Raw genomic sequence first — 17,059 nt, forward strand, 5'->3', positions numbered from 1 at the left:
CAGAAGAGGCTGACAGAATACATATAGAGCAGCAACAAATTTCAGTTCGGGACAGATAAAATAAAAAGGAAAATGCAAAGGTTTGGGTTTAAAGAGGTCAGGTTTGACTCTGCAGAGAGAGATTATCACGGGCTAACCATGTGGCTCTTCACTTGCTCTTCAGACATTTCTGCACTCATGTTGCAATGTTGAGATGGATTTAATTAATGGTTACAGAAAGCCTTGAACATATGTGTTATCTAACCATTAAGAGGCTGACACTCAGAAATTCCAGGGAAAAATGATGACACACTTTTAAAATTTGAAACAGACCTAGAATTCTCCAGCTAGTTATCCCTAACAAAATTAAAATCTCCAGGAAATGCAAAATGAAAACAAAGTTTCAGACCAACAAATGCAACCAGCTTCTAGGCTCCCACTGCCTGCCCACAATTGATGCTGAGAGCCAGGAGCCCCTCTGACACTTAACACATATTTCCTCGAGGGCAGTCCTCGCAGATGTGAAGCTGATATTGAATACAGTGTCTGTGATTTATGGTTCCTTTGCAGAGAAAAGTGCTAATCAAAAATCCTGTTTTTCTCTCTCAGAGTGGCAATTGTTATATGCAGTGGAAACTTGGAGTTACATTTGCTGCAACAGTGCATAGCTCGGGCCCTGACCCTCGATAACAGAGTGTGCAGATTTTCCCTTGTGCTTTCTGACTGCCCAGGAGACATTTCAAAGCTCCTGGAGATTTTGGCTCGGGAAGAAGCAAGGTAAGTCAGGCTAATAGTAGGGAAATATAGTCACAGAATAGCACAAAGATTATCAAAGATTTGAACATGTTTCAAAACGTTCTCTGAAGGCAAGTCTGTAACTAACTAATTAATCAAACGAGTTTTTATTGTTATATTTCATAAAAAAAATTTATTTCCTTCATTTTTATTCCAAAGTGAAAGCACCTTTGCAGCACAGAATAAGTGTCTAATACAGAAAGCAGCAAAGGTAGCTACTGTCTGAACACTTACAGTAACTGCTTTACAATGACAATGGATTCTTACGATCTCTAATTTATCCCTTATTTGATCTAGAGTTTTGGATATCAGACAGGAACGCACGTTTGTGACATCTGAGCTCTTCACTGTCGAGGTAAGATGAGATGCAATTTCACTAGTAGTACTGGCCTCCCTTAATTTATTCTGTTTTCCTATACCTCTATATGACTATGTTGAAGAAGTCCAATAGAGTGTGCACGGTGAATCGGGGAGCTGTGTGATAGATAATTTCTTCTGTGTTATACAGCAGCTTGCCTCACCAAACGCTTGTCAGGCATGTAAATAATACAGGACCTGTTTTACCTGCTGTTGCGACACTGTGGGTGAAATACGCCAGCTGTCACTATTGCAAACCTTCCTTACGTGTGTGGTGGTGTGCCGGAGGTGGTGAGCAAGCTGCAGCATCCGTCCAGAACTTGAAGAGCCAGCTGTGTAGGCTGGCTGTAATTATCCGAGATCAATTTGCCTTAGAGCAATGTGGAGAACACCCTTACTCTCAAGGAATCCTCATTTTTAACCAGGGACTCAGTTTTGCACCTTATCCACAGAGAGCACAGAGCAAAATCGTTATTCCTTTGTTGAGCATTTGATACAGTGACAGTGAGGAGGCGTTATCAGTTAAAGGCATCTCAAAAGGATCATTTGTCTCATGGCATATCTCTCATTTCAACTGGTTTGGCAAAGGTGTGGTTCCACTGATTTCATGCTACTGCTGTCTGAGTCCAACCTGGCTTTGTGAAATCACAGGTGGAAGTCAAATTAGGGATCTTTGCAGAACAGGCTCATAACTGGAATTCAGTAATGCTATTGAGTAAGCAAGTTATTCCATTTTGGCATTTAAATCTAATTTCCCACCTGCATATAAAAACCTGTTTAGTATTTTCCCTTGCGGATATAAAGAATAGGTTAGATTAAAGATGGCTTTAGCAAAGGACGACAATGAAGTTCACAAATGTCTTTCAGAACACAATATTATCAGTTTTCACAAGTGTCTAGGGTTAAAACTATATTGTTCCTCAGTGTACCGTAACAATAAGCTGATAACTTGAATATAACGTGCCACTACACGGGGTAGAAAAGTATCTCTGATTCAGTGACTAATTTAACTCTGAAAAAAATTTTTACTGAAGGCTAGATTTAACAAACTCTGTAACTCTTCTAAAGTTTTCAATGTGATTTTTATGAAGTAATGTTTATTAATGCTACTAAGTAAATTAAACAAAATCCACTCTCTTAGTTTTTGGTTGAGAGTGTTAGAACAATTTTCCACTGCTCTTGCAACCTCTTCCAATGGGGCAATTTTATCAGAATCTGTAGTAAATACAGTCCCTGAATGAAGTGCCATGTGCTATTGTCTGTACTTTAAACACACTGTATTTTCACTGGCTGTCCACTTGAAGAATCCGACACTGTTGTACCACAAGAGGATTGAAGGGAGGAATTTGCACCCATGAATAATTTAATTGGATGTTGGATTTGCATGATGGCTTTTAATCAGCCTGGGAGAGGCTATCGGATAATTAGATGTGAAGTACAAAGTAGCGATCCAGATTTATAGACCTCTGTGACTTTGGAGGCAGCTCTATCTGGTAACACCTAGTGAATCGTGAAGCTTTTCTTTGAAAACTAAAACAAGGGTACCCAAAAAGGGTAGAACATTGAATTTATCTTTAAGCGTCAAAATGAGTTTGCTCGAGACGGATATAGAGAAATGTACATAACTTCATCGTAAAGCTAATACACGTGGGGGAGGTTTTGCTTTTTGCTTTGTTGCTGATAAGGGCCAAAGCCCTGTGTCAGCAAAGAATTTTAAGCATTTGCTACTACAGCAGACCTGCGAAGAACTTTGCATCATTTTCATCAGTGTAAATCACAGCACATTAAATTAAGCATGCACTTTAAATCTGGATCAAGAACCAAAATTATCGTGTGTTGAACGGGTGGTAATAATCATAGAACAGTTTGCATCGGAAGGGACCTTAGAAGGTCATCTAGTCCAACCCCCTGCAATGAGCAGGGACATCTTCAACTAGATCATGACCTTGAATGTTTCCAGGGATGGGGCATCTACCATGTCTCTGGACAACCTGTGCCAGTGTTTCTCCACCCCCATCGTAAAAAAATTCTTCCTTCTATCTAGTCTAAAGCTTCCCTCTTTTAGTTTAAAGCCATTACCCCTTGTCCTATCGCAATAGGCCCTGCTGAAACGTTTGTCCCCATCTTTCCTGTAGGCCCCCTTTAAGTACTGCAAGGCCACATCAAAGTCTCCCCAGAGCCTTCTCTTCTCCAGGCTGAACAACACCAACTCTCCCAATAATAAGAAAGGCATTACAGCTATATCCACTCCACTCTAATACATACTTTCGACTGTGGATATAGATGATGTTTGACAGAACAGAGCAGTAAGTAAGTGTAGCGACTTATTTGAAGCATTAAATCAGTCCTGTCAAGATTGTCATCTCGGTATTTAATCATCCTTTTAGATTTACCCCTTCATTTCCAAAGGAGAGAAACTTGGCTTCTAGTCACTGCTTATCAGGAAGATAGAGATATATTTCTTTCCCCCTCTGGTGAAATGCCTTGCTGGGTTAGTGTTTATTCATCTGGTGCACACTTGGAACACTCTGTGGGAAGATCCTTGCTGATAGTCTGATTGCATGGAGTAGTACAGACTTTCTAAAAGGAAGATTTATGTCCAAATAACACTTCTGGAAAAATAACTTTTGGAACATTTTACTGGCAAAAATAAGAGATCTTTTTAAATTAAAAAAAAAGTAAAAAAAGGATTATGGCTACATTAGATTCAGATGATTCTTAATGAATTGCCTTGAGCAGTGGGATCAGCTGGTCACGTTTAGATTTTCTTTCCTTGTGGCTCATACTGGATTTCTGTTTTGCAGAGGACTACACCCTAATTCACTCTTATCTGAGCAGTTCAGAAATGGCTTCCAAAGTCCCACTATTGAAACAGATAACTCTTAGCAAATCATACAAATAACCATTCTAGTAGGCTTCACATTTTACAGCTATCGAAGCAGGTTAGATGACCATGAAAATCTAGACAGAAATAAAGATCAGAGCTAAGGAAAAAATCATTTGGTATCACCAGCTAACTGGATACTGAGATCTAAAGGATTAGCCAGTTTGTGGGAGGAAGCTGCAATTTGCTTCTGTGAACTTGCCCTATCCTTTATCAGACTCTATGTGGGACAATTTATCACTTAAATTGCTTCCATCTGTAAATGTCTTTATAACTATTTAAATCCCTTTAATTTCATAATATTATTGACTCAGAGAGAAGTCAATGAGCAAAATCAATAAGCAACTTAATAAGGTAGAACTATCTTTGCTATGAAGCCATGCAAGACTCTGCTGTAGAACAGCAACTTGCCTGCCTAGTGGGTGTCTCGTGTTTGGACTCAAGCAACTCAGCTGAAAAAAAATGTCTTCTCCTCACCGCTGAAACTCCAGCATAATCAGACTGGAACAGGGTCCTGGAACAGATCAGCGAGGGCCTGCAAGGTCTTGAGGTTCTCCAGCAGCTTTGCAGAGAAGCAGCTGCGGTGGCAGTTTTCCCGCTGACCTCGGTCTTGTTTGATGTTATGGGGTCGTCTGGTCTGTTCACTTCCAGCCTCTCGGGAGCTTAACTCTGCTGTGGTTTTACATAGCTTGAAAGAGACCAATTGTGACAAGAACTTCGCATTACTTCCCCCTCTGACTGTGCAACAAAAATACTAATTCTTAAATCAACTGTTGCTTTTTCTTTACAATAAGATTACACACTGCCCCAGCAGTGCTGGGTATCCTGGCTCACTCTGTGTGGTGTATACCTGCTTTTTCCATACAGTTTATTCACCTCAGGCCAGAACTCATTAATTTATTTTAGTCTGCTCTGGTCAATTTGAGTAAATTCGTTTGGACCGACTTGTATTTTGTAAAAGGCCAGAGGAGAATATTTTGGATTAGAGTCCCCAGTTGCCAACATATTCCATATTATTGTCCTGTGAAGGGAATATAGGGGAGCACGCAGCTGCCTGGTTACGAGAAGGATGGTATCATTCCTAAAGCACTTCCTGCATGATGTGGGCAGGGCACTGTTTCCATGCTTCTGTTCCCCAGCTGCAAAATGGAGATGTTTGGAGTGGGAAGTTCAACAATACATTTCTTCTGAGGCTCTCCAAAATAATTTGGTTGTTTTCTTTAATGCCGTTCGTCCCACAGCAGACTCAGCTGGTACAGAACAGCCTGCCCCAGTTGTAGAAGTAAGAACCTGACTGCGGGGAGGCTAAGAGTAGACCTGTTGGATTATTATCTGACTTAGGTAATGCAGCGGTAACTTGTTCGTGCTTGTGTTCACCGACCTGAATGCAAGAGTATGCCAAAAGATAAGGGCTCAGGTTGCACAACCAAGTGCCATCTGTGGCAGCTGTTGCGCTCTTTCTCAAGTATTGCATTGCGCTGACCTTGGGGACTATCTGGCACCTGATCCCCAAACCGTAAACTGAAGTGCTGTGACCAAATAATCTGTAATGTGCAGTAAACTACACTGTGTGTTTACTGCATAATTCAGAAAATTGCCCAGTTGTTGATTATTTTTTTTCTAATAGAAATGGAAAGTTTTGCTTTAGTCGTAGGACTGAAACCAGTGTATTTAAATAAAGCTTTCGTTTCTAACTCCAGTGATCTTCATGCAAGCAAACCTGTACTGTTGCTGAGCATGGTATATTGTGAATATTAAGTTCTGAGAATCCTCCAAGACCAACAGCTGAGAAGGCGAATATGGTTTCTAGGATTAAAGAAGTGGGATACAAAGGTTCAATGGACTTGTCAGAGACAAAGGGAATTGCACTACCTGGTTATGATCTATCTTTACATGGAGCCTGGAAAAGCACAAAAGACTGAAATCTTGTGGTTGAGCAATGCTACTGCCATTTCCTCAGCTCTCTAGCCCTGGCTCAGCGTGCCCACCCAGTATCTTCACTGGCACACACAGCATACAGACATGAGGCATCAGGGAGCTGAGAGTCACAGCAAACTAACTTTTAATATACAGGGAAATACGATCTAAAAGGCTAAGTGCCCACATGTGACACTTGCAGTTAAAGGGGAGCAGAGGTGCCCACCCCATTGCCCAAATTATTCAGCCCAGAACTTTGCAAATTTCCTCCTTTTGTGAAGTTATGAACTTTCCTTTCTTTGAAATGGAATTAATTCCTATGAATATTTTAATTTATGCATCTGGATTTTGGTGTTGCATAGGGTAATAACTTGTGATCGATTTTTTTCCTTTATCTCTTTTTCCAGTTTTTGTCCTGCTCCCTCAATTATTTCTAGTTATTAAATAAAACCCACAAGACATCAATAGTCAGTGAAGACTTCTCTGTCTTCCATTACTTACAGGAATGCTATTAAAAAAACCCAACAGGCTAACTAAACCCTAGGCAGAACTCTAAATGCAGTAAAAGATTCATCTGGCTGGTTATTTTAACAGTCTTACAGGACCAGATAATTATTTTATAATTATAATTTTTTAATCCAGCAAGGATATAATATGCAGGAGAGAAATGCATTAAGATGTGCTTGGGTTTTGCTGTTGTTGGTTTTTTGTGGGTTTTTTTGATACATGGAAAAGGAAGGTCTGCTCTGCAAACATGGTCCTGCAGTCAGTGAGAGCTCTGCTGAATCAAAAAGCCTATGTCTAATACCAAGGTCTTATGGGTTTGGAATAAATTTAAAGTTTTTTGTAGTTGTCGTGGGTTATCTTCTCCAGAGTGTAAGAAACATCAGGCAATAGGTTTTGTCATTTGTTCTTAAATAAGACCAGTTTGGAGTCCTAACTCTTAGTTCATCAGTAGGTATGCCACCTCCTGTAGGTTAGTAGTACCTAGGAGACCCTTCATCCTAGATAAATACAATCCTCACGCACCTCCCCATGAATAGGAGGATTGCCCCATTGGAGACTCATGTAAATCAGACTTCCCAGGTGAACCAAAGGGAGAGAGGAGTTCTGTGACGGTAAAACTGCAGTGTAAATTGGCTTAAGCTGAGCAAGAAAGCAAATTCTTGCCTTCCTCGCTGTTTAGATCTGTAGCTGCTCTGAATTGTGGAGTGAGAGACTCCCTGTTCGCTCCTGCTGTGAGCAAATGTTCTCTTCCTCTATCTGACAAGTGTAAAAAAAAAAAAAAAAAAAAAAAAATCAGGTAAATTTCTGGAGTTATTTGTTATTTCTGCTGTTGTTGTTATTACTTTTACAATACAGTGCAGCATACTAATGGATATATCATGTGTTGAATGCTGTGCGTGCGCAGAACAAAAAGACAGTATTTATCTGAACGGTTTACAAGCTCTCTGGCTCCAATCTATCCAAGTCTATCTGGCTCAATCATTCGCAGAAAGAAAAGGGCAGAGGGGAGGACAGTCAGCTCAGTAAATCAAAATGCTTTCCCATGCGTGCTCCCAGGGCAGAGCAACAACGTGCTGCCAAACATCCAAAGCTGAACCTGGCAAGTCCAGGCTGGTTCCAAGCACAGCAATTGATTTGCTTAGGACAAAGCAGGCAGGATTGCAGTGGATGGGGAAAAAGGTGGTTTTTATTAATTACAGACTCCGTGGGAGATGAGTGCGTGCTCTTGAAGATATGACTGCAAAGCTTTAGGGATTTTATATGAGCCAGGGAACGGATAATGGCTGTCTGGTACTTTGGTGCCTAGATATCCTTTAGATACTTTTCCTAATCTTTGTGTTCTCTCCTCTTCCCTCATTATTAATGGTTTTCGGTGACTGTCCTTCTCTTGAAGCTAAATCCCACTTTTTCAGAGGAGAAAAAAATTAGCATCTAATTTGTGTTACAAAGAACCAAATGAGAACAGAACTATGCTCCAGATAAGAGGTGAAGAACTAGGAAAACAGATCAGAAATGTGGCTTATTTCATGATGGATATCTAAGAAGCTATAGCCAGTTTTATAATGAAGTGAGCTCATGGCTGTTTACAGAATCACAAAATCACAGAATGTGTTGGGTTGGAAGGGACCTTTAAAGGTCATCTAGTCCAACCCCTCTGCAGTAAGCAGGGACATCTTTAACTGGATCAGAATAACCTGGATTTAGTGTTTTATCTTCTCATCCAACAGTTTTGCTAAAGGTTTATTGTTACTTTAAGCTCATTCCAGGAAACTATGAATTCACGTAGTTCGTATTTAGAAATGTCCTCATAAACATATTTGCATAGAGACAATTTTATTTTTTGCCTTGTTGCTTTCTGTAAAGGCTGCGGCTCTGGTAGGAACATTTTACCGAGGCATCTGTCTCTAGTAGTCCACCTTAAGGTTACCATGACCAGTTTTTTCTCTGTTCTCTGTAGATTTGCCTATTACAATAAACTGTCTGTTGTTGCGTCGTGACTCATCTTGGATCCTTTCCTCGCTAGATTTCCGTGTTTCAGTGAGGTCTTTTTTCCACGTGGCACTTTCAACATTAGTGATAATTCCAGCAGGGTCAGTGGCGTCAGAACTTAGTGGTCTAAAATTGTAAAGTATAATTTTCCTTCTGCACCTTCACATTGCTGCCTTACCTTCAGTAGCACCCAGATTTTCAAATGATGCAGTAGAGATACAAGTATGTAGAAGAGAAGGATTAAAGAAGAATTGAAAAAATGACATTGAAGTTATTGTCTTCAGTGACTGCGTGTGAAGGCAAGCAAAGAATAAAAAGAAAATTATCAAGATTAGGTTTGCCTGGGTTTACTTTGATTTAGCAACAGAGCAACCCTAACAGATAACTAGAAGTGATGCAATGAGCAAACAAAAGAATCAGAATAAAACAAGGTGTGTGAGTAGAGGAAACCAGCCAAAATACTGCAGAGATTATAAAGGACTGGGGGACAACTCCATGAGAGGGAAGAGGAGGAGAATATAAAAAGCTGTGGGGGGTTGACCCTGGCTGGACCCCAGCTCTGACTCCTCAGCTAGAGAGGGGGAGAGAAAATATAATGAAAGGCTCATGGGTTGAGATAAGGACAAGATCACTCAGCAATTACTGTCACGGGCAAAACAGACTCGACTTGGGGAAAAAAAATTAATTTCATTTATTACAAGTCAAATCAGAGTAGGACAAAGAGAAATAAAACCAGATCCCACCTTCCCCCCACCCTTCCGTTCTTCCCAGGCTTGGTTTCACTCCCCATTTCTCCACCTGCCCCCACTCGGAGCAGCACAGGGGGACAGGGAATGGGAGTTGTGGTCAGTTCATGACACGTTGTCTCTGCTGCTCCTTCCTCCTCAGGGGGAGGGCTCCTCACACTCTTTCCTTGCTCCAGTGTGCGGGTCTGTCCCACAGGAGACAGCTCTCCATTAACTTCTCCAACGTGAGTCCTTCCCATGGGCTGCAGTTCTTCACAAACTGCTCCGGCGTGGGTCTCTTCCATGGGGTGCAGTCCTTCAGGAACAGACTGCTCCAGCGTGGGTCCCCCATGGGGTCATAAGTCCTGCCAGCAAACCTCCTCCAGTGTGGGCTCCTCTCTCCATGGGTCCAGAGGTCCTGCCAGGAGCCTGCTCCAGCGCAGGGTCTCCATGGGTTCACAACCTCCTTCGGGCATCCATCTGCTCCAGTGTGGGGTCCTCCACAGGCTGCAGGTGGATATCTGCTCCACCATGAACCTCTGTGGGCTGCAGGGGAATCTCTGCTCCGGCGCTTGGAGCACCTCCTCCCCTCCTTCTTCGCTGACCTGGGTGTTGCAGGGTTGTTGCTTTCACATATTCTTACTCCTCTGTCTGGGTGCAATTGCTGGGTTGCTTCCCCTCCCTCCCCCCCTTCTTAAATATGTTACCCCCAAAGTGCTACCACCATTGCTGATGGTCTAAGCCTTGGCCAGTGGTGGGTCTGTCTTGGAGCTGGCTGGCATTGGCTCTGGCAGACATAGCAGAAGCTTCTAGCAGTTTCTCGCAGAAGCCACCCCTGTAAGCCCCCCTGCTACCAAAACCTTGCCATGCAAACCAATACAAAAGCTTGAAGGATGGAACAAACACTGCCCAGAAACATGGGAGATGGGATGAGGTGACAGCCGCACCACGTACATACCCCAAGGAACGGAAAAGAGAAGCTGCTAATGGATGGATGACTTCAGGGAGACCAACAACAGACAAGTACTTGCCCAGGAGCCAGCAAAGGATCAGCCTATCTTCTTCAAACTTTGAAGGCAATAAAGTTGGGCTGTTGGAAGGTTTTTAGACCATGCAGAAGGGCTGGAAGAGCCCCAGAAGTCTGCAATGTCAGTTTTACCTACATAGAGAGGGGACGTGTGGTCCAGAGTTTTCACGTTGAACTGATCATTTTGCTTTTACGAGCGTATTTTAGGATTGAGTTGGAAATGCCTTTGTCTGAGATCGCTGCCATGCCTTCAGGAATGTTCCTAATTCTTTTCCCAGGTCACTTGCACCGTGGAGACCAGAGACAAGATCCATGCGGCCCAGCTGAGGAACGCGCTCTTGGAACGCTACCCCACAGCTGCCTGGACCGAGCGGTGATGGGCACAGCACAAGGGAAAGGGCCGAGGTCCTCTCACAAGTATTTCACAGAGCCCTAATCTTGAGGCATTCAGAACAAATATTGGTTTTCAAAGCTGAACAGTTAGCGAATAGTTTCAAGATATTTATTTCCTGCTCAAAAAGTAGTGAATGTCCTTCGGAATAAAGTTAAACTCCAAACTTTAGCTTAGCTAAGGGAAACTTCTAGTCTCTGCTGGTGTTGGAATTCAATAATTCATTGTCAGCTGGCTGTCTGGATTTTGGCTAGTATGTAGGATCCAATGGCATTCAATAAATAAACACAGAGAAGGCATATAGACCTCTCAAAGGTCTTTTGATTTTGATGCCCTAGTTAAAGTAATGCAGCTTCTTCTGCTGGACTTTGCCATACTACTAACAGAGTAATTTTTCATTTCCAAGCCAGAAGCAGTTCTCCATTTGCTGAATCTGCTTCAAGAGATATATAAACGTGTGTGGGTGTGGGTCTGAGCACACTTCTGTTCTGATCTTTGTTATCATGTGTGGGAAAAATTATGCTGATAAAATGCAATTTAAACACAAAAAAAACCCTTGGAAGATAAAAGCCAATATTGTACTTCCCCCCCACCCCCCCCCCAAGGGAAAATGATGCTATTTATAAAGTTCCAAAAGATGTTGTGGCAATTAAAAAAAAAAAACCCAAAAACGAACATATTCTGAATATAATTAGACCTCATATGCAGAATACAAATGTAACTCTTCCCTCAGTATAAAAAGTAGCATATAAAATGGCTCGTGTTTCTTTATAAAAAGGGGTCTCTCCACCCGTCCGAATTTTGTAATTAGCGTTCCACTGATCATCTTAGTCTGCCTGAAACAGACTCTATCCATCTCACCTGACAGATTAAGTTCACTGTTAAGAGTGAAATATATTTAAAGACCACACGTTAATAGCCAAAGGCAGTGCTGGGAGAAGAGGAAGCCTAAGTCTTAGGCACGTGGCTAATGCAATTAAGAAAGAACACATTGACCTAAATACCATTTTCATCACTACAGGCAGAGACCAACTGATACAGTAACAGAGTGGGATGGCAAAAAATGTAAGAGAAATTCAGGCCCACTTCTGACTGTGCATACAACAGTTGCCTTTCCACTTGGGCAAAGTTCAATTTAAGGCCAGCTGCAACAGAGCCAATATATGCCATTCCACTTGGCTAAATTTAATCAGGCTTGATCCGAATTTTGGGTGTAGGTATTTTAATGAGAGGTCTTAATCCTGCCTCTAGCATATCAAGTTAATAATCAAGTATGTAAAACAAATATGATATATTCTGCAGTGCCCCAGCAGAGCCCAAATGAAAACACAGCAAGGTCAGAGGGAGCATCTCCAGGAGCTGCGTGGGACCAAATCATTCCAGTTCCCACGTGCAGAGCTGGGTGAGGTGTTGCTAGGTGTCCATGAAAACCAACTTCTGCTATAGCTTTTTGGGGAGAAAGATGCTGCAAGCCCATAGTGATGCTCCTTTGTTGTCAAATTGCGATTTATAAATTGAGCTTCCATCTTTAGTCCTCCCCTGCAGTTCGGAATGTGCTTGCTAGTACATTTCCTTTCCTGGTTCTTCAGTGGGAAACTTGTCTCTAAAGCACAACCAAGAAGTCACGTGTGGAAGGACAGATGGCCTGGGGTAGGTGAAAGCTTCCTCTGCCCTCTCTTAACCCTAGTCCGTCAGTAGGCTGGGAAGGGCATCATCCGGAGCGTTAGAGCAAGGTCCCTATGGACTGAAAAGAATTAACCGCATATCAAATCTTACGCAGATCTCATCTATTTTGTATCTACTACTTATGGATATCCAGCTGTATCTATAATTTGTGCCTGCAAGGTGGGACAAAGAGGGCAGCATTCTGGCTATCTCTGCAGTATTTTTTTCTGGGAAAGAGTCTGTTGATTCCTCCTTCTTGTGGCTGATGAAGGAGCAGGAGTAGAGAAGAGACTCTCACAAATAGTGGACAAATAATAGAAGTTCACTGATTTGGTCTATTTTTGGAAAGACTGTGTTGGTTTGCACGTGGAACCAAAAACTATTGATGCCCCAATGGTTAGTTTCTTTCCCTTCTTGCCATCCGGAACGATGGACACAGGCCCTGGTCTCCAGAATGCATCCTGTAAATCACAGCCTGTCAGACACAACTCCTTTCTTCATGGTCAGAAGAGTTGAAGAAATCCGTACAGAAATATGTGATGACAGACTACATATTGTGTACGTGCTACTTCCATTGAAACATGCAAGGGATCACATCATGAAGAGCAGATTTGGGGACATAAAATTACTATAAATAAGGGTCTAATTATCCTCTCATTTCTCTTGGCAAAAGTCTCACGAAATTTTGAGGATGTCTCAGAAGAAAATGGGACTTTATAACCAAAGTTCTCAGTAGTGGCCAACAGCTTCTGCTGTCCGAGTCCTTGGGTTATCACCCTGCATTACCCTGGACTTTATTTTTTTAGAAGCTCAGAGCATTAACAGCTTCTTTTCTAATCAGTGGGAACTGCGTTTAGCAAGTCTTCACAAAACTGGGGCAAGAGAGGTAGCAGACAGGGCAACCAAAATTCAATGCACTCAAAAAAACACTCTATGATTTTTGAAAATGTGTTTTAAGGAAAAAAAAAAGGAAAGCGATGTCTAGAAGTTACTTAAAATGTCGAACATGATATATGCAGTTTAATTCTATTTTTATTTTGTTAAGTATAAACATAAATTGTAAATCACTCTTCGGTGGTGAACACTTTACGTATGAATATAATGATACCAGAGTTGACTTCCATTCTATATTGCTTTTATGCAAGTCCACTGGCTTTAAAGACAGGAGGAAATACTTTGAAAGGAAAAGAAAAATCAAAATTAAACATTTAAATGAATGTATGCAATTGTAAAGAATACTGAAAACTCTGTGCTGCTAACCTTTTTGCATTACAAAATATAATAGGACTATGGCATTTCAAAAATCTAATAATGTGTTTTTAAATGTTTCATTTAAAGATGTATTTTTATATAGTGTTCTTATGTACCTTGAAAAAAAATAACTTTAATGATCATGTAAAAATTTCACAAACTCTTAAATCAGCAAAATGTAAATCTAAGCATTGTATTTATTCAAAAAATAATTAAAATTATGCTATGCCGCCTCAGCAATGAAAGATTTGTCATTCTCTCACATGGTACTGATAGCAGCCTTGCATTATAAATTCAGAGTTTGTTTTTTTTTCTTTCTCTGTCGTTGACGTTGACACGAAATCCATGTCATCCGGGCTGCCGGGGAGGTGAGCCCAGCGGGGCAGGACTGCTGCTCTGCCCTGCGGAGTGGGACGGGAGCCTGCCAGACTGCAGACTGCTGGCCAGCGCGGCCGGGTAAGTGTCTCTCCTTTCTGGCTTGGAAAGAGACTTTCCCGTGCTGGGCCAGGTGGGAATACCACCTTGCCTGTACCTGGCTGCGTTCCTGGGCAGTGTGTAGAGTCTGGGTGCAGAGGTATCCTGGGCTGGGCTTGTGTGGGTCTATTAAGTTTGTGTTATCTGGTGAATCGCATCTCAGAGGTGCACACCAGAAATATTGTGAAATTGGGTAAACCAGTCCTTAAATTTCAGGGTGCAGCAGACTCCACCAGCTAAAATCCATATTCATGTCTCCAGTGGAAGAGGATGCCTTGTCCCACACATTTCCACCAGAGCTAAGCTACTCAGCTTCGGGAGCAGCCCTATGAACCCAAGGTTTGTCAGGGACACGGCACAACTTTTTCCAAGGACTGATGCAAACAAGGCATATCTTTAATTGAAACAAAACCGCTTCCCACATTGATGCCTGAATTTCTTCAGCCAGGTCCCGTTAGCTGTGGATTAACATCTAAAGCTCTGCCAGTATGTGTTTACCTAGCATCAGAAGTTCATCTCCCCGTGCAGGTGGCGTGTCCTTACAAGTAGCACCTCACCATTAAGCCTACTTCTTTGGGAAGATTTAGAAACGTGTGTTCCTTCTTCCCAGCCCAAAATGCAGTAAGTGTGTTCGACATGCTGTATCAAAGTTTTGCTAGATCCAGACCTACACGTGTGCTTTAGTGATGGGAAAAGGAACCGGCAAGACTCCGGCGTTGGACAATAATTCCTGTCAGTCATTTATTTGATGGCTTTGGTACTGCTGACACCTTCTTTGCTGTTTGTTTAATTGTGAGTAGTCTGCCATTTGTAGGATGTTGAAGTTTGCAGAGTTTCTGTCTATTACAGACCTTTGCTTCCATGTACTCCCAACTTTTTGCTATATCCCAGTGGAGGGGGAATCCCGCTGAATGCCGTGCCCTCCTGAGCTGATGAATTTCCCATTGTTCAAAAGCACTTTATTTATTTATTTTATATAAAGCTGCTGCGCAAATTGGTGGCTGTGCTTGGAAAACACTGTAATAAAACGTGAATGCTTGGAAGTAATACGATAACATTCATACACAACAACAGCGACCCTGAACCCATATAGCTTATTTCTCTGAAGGAAGAGTCCTCAGAGACTTCCAAGGAAGAAAGGAAGCGTCCTTAAGGGACAGAGCCAGATCAGCCACACCTGAGTGCATCCACAGAGAGGATATGAGGGGCTCGCCCTGCCCTGAGGGGAGGTTGGTGAGGGGGCTCAGCTCTGCTGTTGCCTGAAAGATCTAAATGCAGGTACTCTTACTTGTCTTTATTTATGCATCTATGAACTTTTAAATCTTTTGTGCTTCTGAAATTTGTGGAGAAGGGTGTCATTTGCATGTGGTTTTTCTTTTGATAAGGAGTCTGGAGTGTCTTTAGAAGGACACTTTAACTTGTGTGGTTTCTAGACTCGGTAAATTGGTCTCCCTGTCTGTTCCCTCAAGGGGCACCAAAGAGGCTTTTCTTTGAGAGAACGGTCTCGAAGAATGCTGGTACGTGATACGGTGGTGTTCTTTGTACCTCTCTCCCCTTCCCAGTCACACACGTGCTGTAGCTCTGCTTGGAGTGGTAGGTCCTGGGTAAGGTCTAGTACGGTACATGGATTGCGCTACTTGTGTGTCCTCTGAAGAGTGAAAGTAAAGGAAACGTTGAGGGAGTTTTTGTTTCTTGTGCTTTCCACAAACCACGGCAACTTCTTGAGCCGTTCACGCAGGCTTTGCGTACAGGCACCAGCCCGAATAAACGTGTTGCTGGCAAGATAAACTGAGTGTATAGGCTGTTGGCCATATGCCAAAAGTTTTAATTAAGTCCTCAAATGAGTCGAGTCATTAAAAAAAACCTCTATAAATGTCTCTTTACTTTGTATTTGGAGATCACCTGCTGGGGGGTAGGGCAATAAAAGCGTACAGGTTTGTAATTAACAGGCAAACAAGTAAAGGATTTTTTCAAACTGCGTAGCCTCGTAAATAGTGAAGTGGGACTGACAGCCTCATTAACCAGGGCTCCTATACAACAGCAATGTAATCACAAAATGTGAATTGTTGTTTTCCTCTCTTTATTCAAACATGAGGTATAAATACAGAAGGAACATATAATTCAGATTCTCTCATTCCTGGAAACATTACTGCATTAGTTACTTTTTTCTTTGCAACAGTTGTTTGCCTGGAAGCCTTCAACTCAGTGAGGTAACACTTGCTTTCCATAACATGGTCCTCTAAAATCTACTCTATTTCTGTAGAAGGTCTGCGATTTCTGCCACCCCACCCCACCCCAGAGATCGTGCTAGGGTGCCCACAAGCAGCAGACTGTAGGACTTTGAAGACCTTGCTTATAGAGATCAAACTTACCGCAGACTCTACCCCAACGGCCAATGAGGCCATTCCCCTGGCGTCAACTGGGCCCTGTTGCCATTCAGGGGAGCAGCTGCCCAGCCCCAGGACAAATTAAACGTTGTTAATGAACCAACGCTTGGGTATTTATTTCCAAAGCCTGGCCCAGTTGACTACTGTTGCTGCATTTAGAAAGATCTAGGTCAGAATGGAAGAAAGGCAAAGCAAGACAATATCTTGTGATTCTGAGAGGGTTTTTTCATAACTCCCTTGCAAAAATGAGCGACTGCCTTTAAGGCTTTAGAAATAGTCCTTGGAAACAGATGGGAGACGTCTCATTGCTTCTCTTTGCGCTCAGCAAAACTTCTAAGCTAATGCTGCATTTCCTAACACAGCTTCTTGTCAACACAGCTCCACTTGAGCAGTGATTTGCCAAACACGCTGATCTGGAGATGATTCAACTTTAAGTATATTACTCTTATTTCCATATATTATGATTTAAAGGTGAAATAGATGAGCGTAGTTTCCATGTGCTTTCTCCTGCAAAAAATTTACCAAGTAATCACAGCACAAAAGCACTGCTTTAAGCGATGTGATTATTTGCAACTTGTATGAAGTGATTCCTTTTGATCACCAATGCAGGTCAAATACATAATGCCTTATTTTGGTACACGCTGAGAAAAAGCAGGCACCTTTGTTTAAAATTTTTTCAGCATCTATTTTACATTATTAGCATAAAGCATA

The 17,059-nt window shown here is 42.0% G+C and overlaps 1 protein-coding gene across 2 annotated transcripts in view; it reads left to right on the forward strand.

The window, feature by feature from the left end:
- The window catches only part of LOC134517837 (L-threonine ammonia-lyase-like), a 34,810-nt gene extending 21,078 nt beyond the window's left edge, over nucleotides 1–13,732 (forward strand). For both annotated transcript variants that reach the window (XM_063339793.1, XM_063339791.1), the window contains exons 10-12: nucleotides 589–756; nucleotides 1,072–1,129; nucleotides 10,459–13,732. In XM_063339793.1, coding sequence (XP_063195863.1) covers nucleotides 589–756; nucleotides 1,072–1,129; nucleotides 10,459–10,557 — 325 coding nt within the window. In that variant the 3' untranslated portion in view covers nucleotides 10,558–13,732. The remainder of the gene's footprint in view (nucleotides 1–588; nucleotides 757–1,071; nucleotides 1,130–10,458) is intronic.
- Nucleotides 13,733–17,059: the final 3,327 nt, after the last annotated feature.

The sequence above is a fragment of the Chroicocephalus ridibundus genome, chromosome 6 (assembly GCF_963924245.1).
Source record: "Chroicocephalus ridibundus chromosome 6, bChrRid1.1, whole genome shotgun sequence".
In the NCBI taxonomy this organism is placed as follows: Eukaryota; Metazoa; Chordata; class Aves; order Charadriiformes; family Laridae; genus Chroicocephalus; species Chroicocephalus ridibundus.